The following is a 1,903-nucleotide window of genomic DNA, read 5'->3' as shown; positions in this document are numbered from 1 at the left end:
ACCATCCCAGCTCAAAGCTCCCCAATCCACGCTGTCAGTTTCAGGAAGGGACCTACATAACTGGAGAGAAGGTTCTTTGATCCCAATACCCACCTGAGGGCCCGGCGCTCTGGATAATCGAGGTCATAACTTTGCATAGAGTCATTGCAAGATTCTCGGGAACTGCCCTGAAGTAGCAGTTGTTGTGGCAATTGCACTGGCACGGGGAACTGGTGCACAGAAGCATTGGGCTGGGACGTGGTATGGTAAGGAGGGGGGATGCTATTGCTGGTCTCACTGCGGTAGTCACTGTCTCGGTCGTCAACAGCGCTATCGGGGTCTTCAAAAGCTGTGGAGTAAGCACAGTCAGTCACAACAGTCCATTTCATTCCGCTCTTCAGAATGTCTCTGCTTCTAGCTTCGGCAGCTACATGTCTGGACCTTGAGAACAAGAGTGGGCAGAGCTGCACGTAGTGACCTCAGTGCTATGTGCACAGCTGAATGCATGCATACCCATAACCCACAACTCTCTCTTTATCACCAAAGACACCTGGTTTCACTTTAGTGCTGATTCTTAGAGGAGCTCCCTGTTGCATTTTTCCAGTGCAGAGATTCTTTGAAATTCTGAATGATAACTCTTACAAATCTGCTTTTAAATGTCATTTAAGGAGATCCTGTTCATGGCAGGAAGGGAGTAGGGCTAAGGAAAAGAAATGGCTTTTCCATATCTCAGAAAAGATTATATAGATGTATTTGTTTGTTTAAAGTTGGTTGGGTGTTTTTATACTTTAATATGCATGGACTGAACCAAATAAGTAGACCCATAATGGAAGCTGGTCCTGGAAATTAGGAAGATCAGAAACAAGGAGGCCTCAGAAGTCCAAAGCAGCAGTTGCTAAGGACAGGAGTCTGACGGTCTTGCTGGAACAACTGGCTTTTCTAACAATTCCTGTCCAACCCATACCCTGGACTCAGAATGCCCAACGAAGGAGAAAGGGGAAGCAGAAGCACCACCAACAGACTCTTGCTGGCAGTGCAGCGAGGTTTAGCTATGAACTGGGCTGATAGTCCCCAGGTTAGCAGTTTGAACCTGCCAAGCCCTCCCTGGAAGGAAGAGGAGGCTTTCTGCTCCTGTAAAGATTTAGTCTCAGAAACCCACAGGTGCAGTTCTACTCTGTCTAATAGGGTCACTAAGAGTCAGAGTGGACTCAAAGGCAGTGAGTGAGAGTCCTGATTTTTAGGTCAGTATCTGCTAACTTAAAAAAACATAATAATAACACGACAGTTACAAATTTCATGCCGAGCATATAATACTGTGCCTCAAAGGGGACTACAAGCTAACAGTGCTTTGTCAACCATCTTAATGGAGAAGCCATTTCTGAAGCCACCCCCATGTGTGGACAATTAACAAGGTCCCACACGGCCTTTTCTTGCCAAGTTCCTATTTGGCTCAAAATGAAGGAAAGGAACATTTGCAGTCCGCAATGATGGTACTTTTAGCAGATCATGGGCTCCTACATTGGTATGATGTTAAAAGATACTCCTGGCACTAACGTGAGCGGGGCACGTTCCCCAAAGATTCTGAGATCAGGCTGTACAAAAGCACCAGGAGACAGAACCTACATTCATTCCATGGAAATGGGAATGAATGAACTAGAAAAAAGTGTCCAGACAAAATTGGTAAAACTTACGAATAACTTAAAGCTAATAGGAAAATGATCCTTGACTTCTACCTTTGACAAGCTGGCAGATAACGATTCACGAAAAAATAAGCAGAACAAACACGGGGATTTTAGGAGCAAGGAGAAATGCACACTGGTATCCAGACAACACTCATGGGCCCCACGGGGGTGGGTGGGGGAGTGAGGAGCTCTATGAACTTTCCTCATCTGAGTTTACAACCAAGAGGGAGGAGAGCGGCCAG

At 46.0% G+C, this 1,903-nt stretch overlaps 1 protein-coding gene across 4 annotated transcripts in view; it reads right to left on the bottom strand.

The window, feature by feature from the left end:
- Positions 1-1,903, bottom strand: part of UNC13B (unc-13 homolog B) — a 217,106-nt gene that overhangs the window by 109,022 nt on the left and 106,181 nt on the right. For all 4 annotated transcript variants that reach the window (XM_045289169.1, XM_004712397.3, XM_045289170.1 and 1 more), the window contains exon 8: positions 94-328. In XM_045289169.1, coding sequence (XP_045145104.1) covers positions 94-328 — 235 coding nt within the window. The remainder of the gene's footprint in view (positions 1-93; positions 329-1,903) is intronic.

Source organism: Echinops telfairi, unplaced genomic scaffold (assembly GCF_000313985.2).
Source record: "Echinops telfairi isolate 266 unplaced genomic scaffold, ASM31398v2 ScPeMD7_25;HRSCAF=90, whole genome shotgun sequence".
Classification (NCBI taxonomy): Eukaryota; Metazoa; Chordata; class Mammalia; order Afrosoricida; family Tenrecidae; genus Echinops; species Echinops telfairi.
Note: the sequence above shows the minus strand (reverse complement) of the source record. Positions and strands in the feature narration are given on the sequence as shown.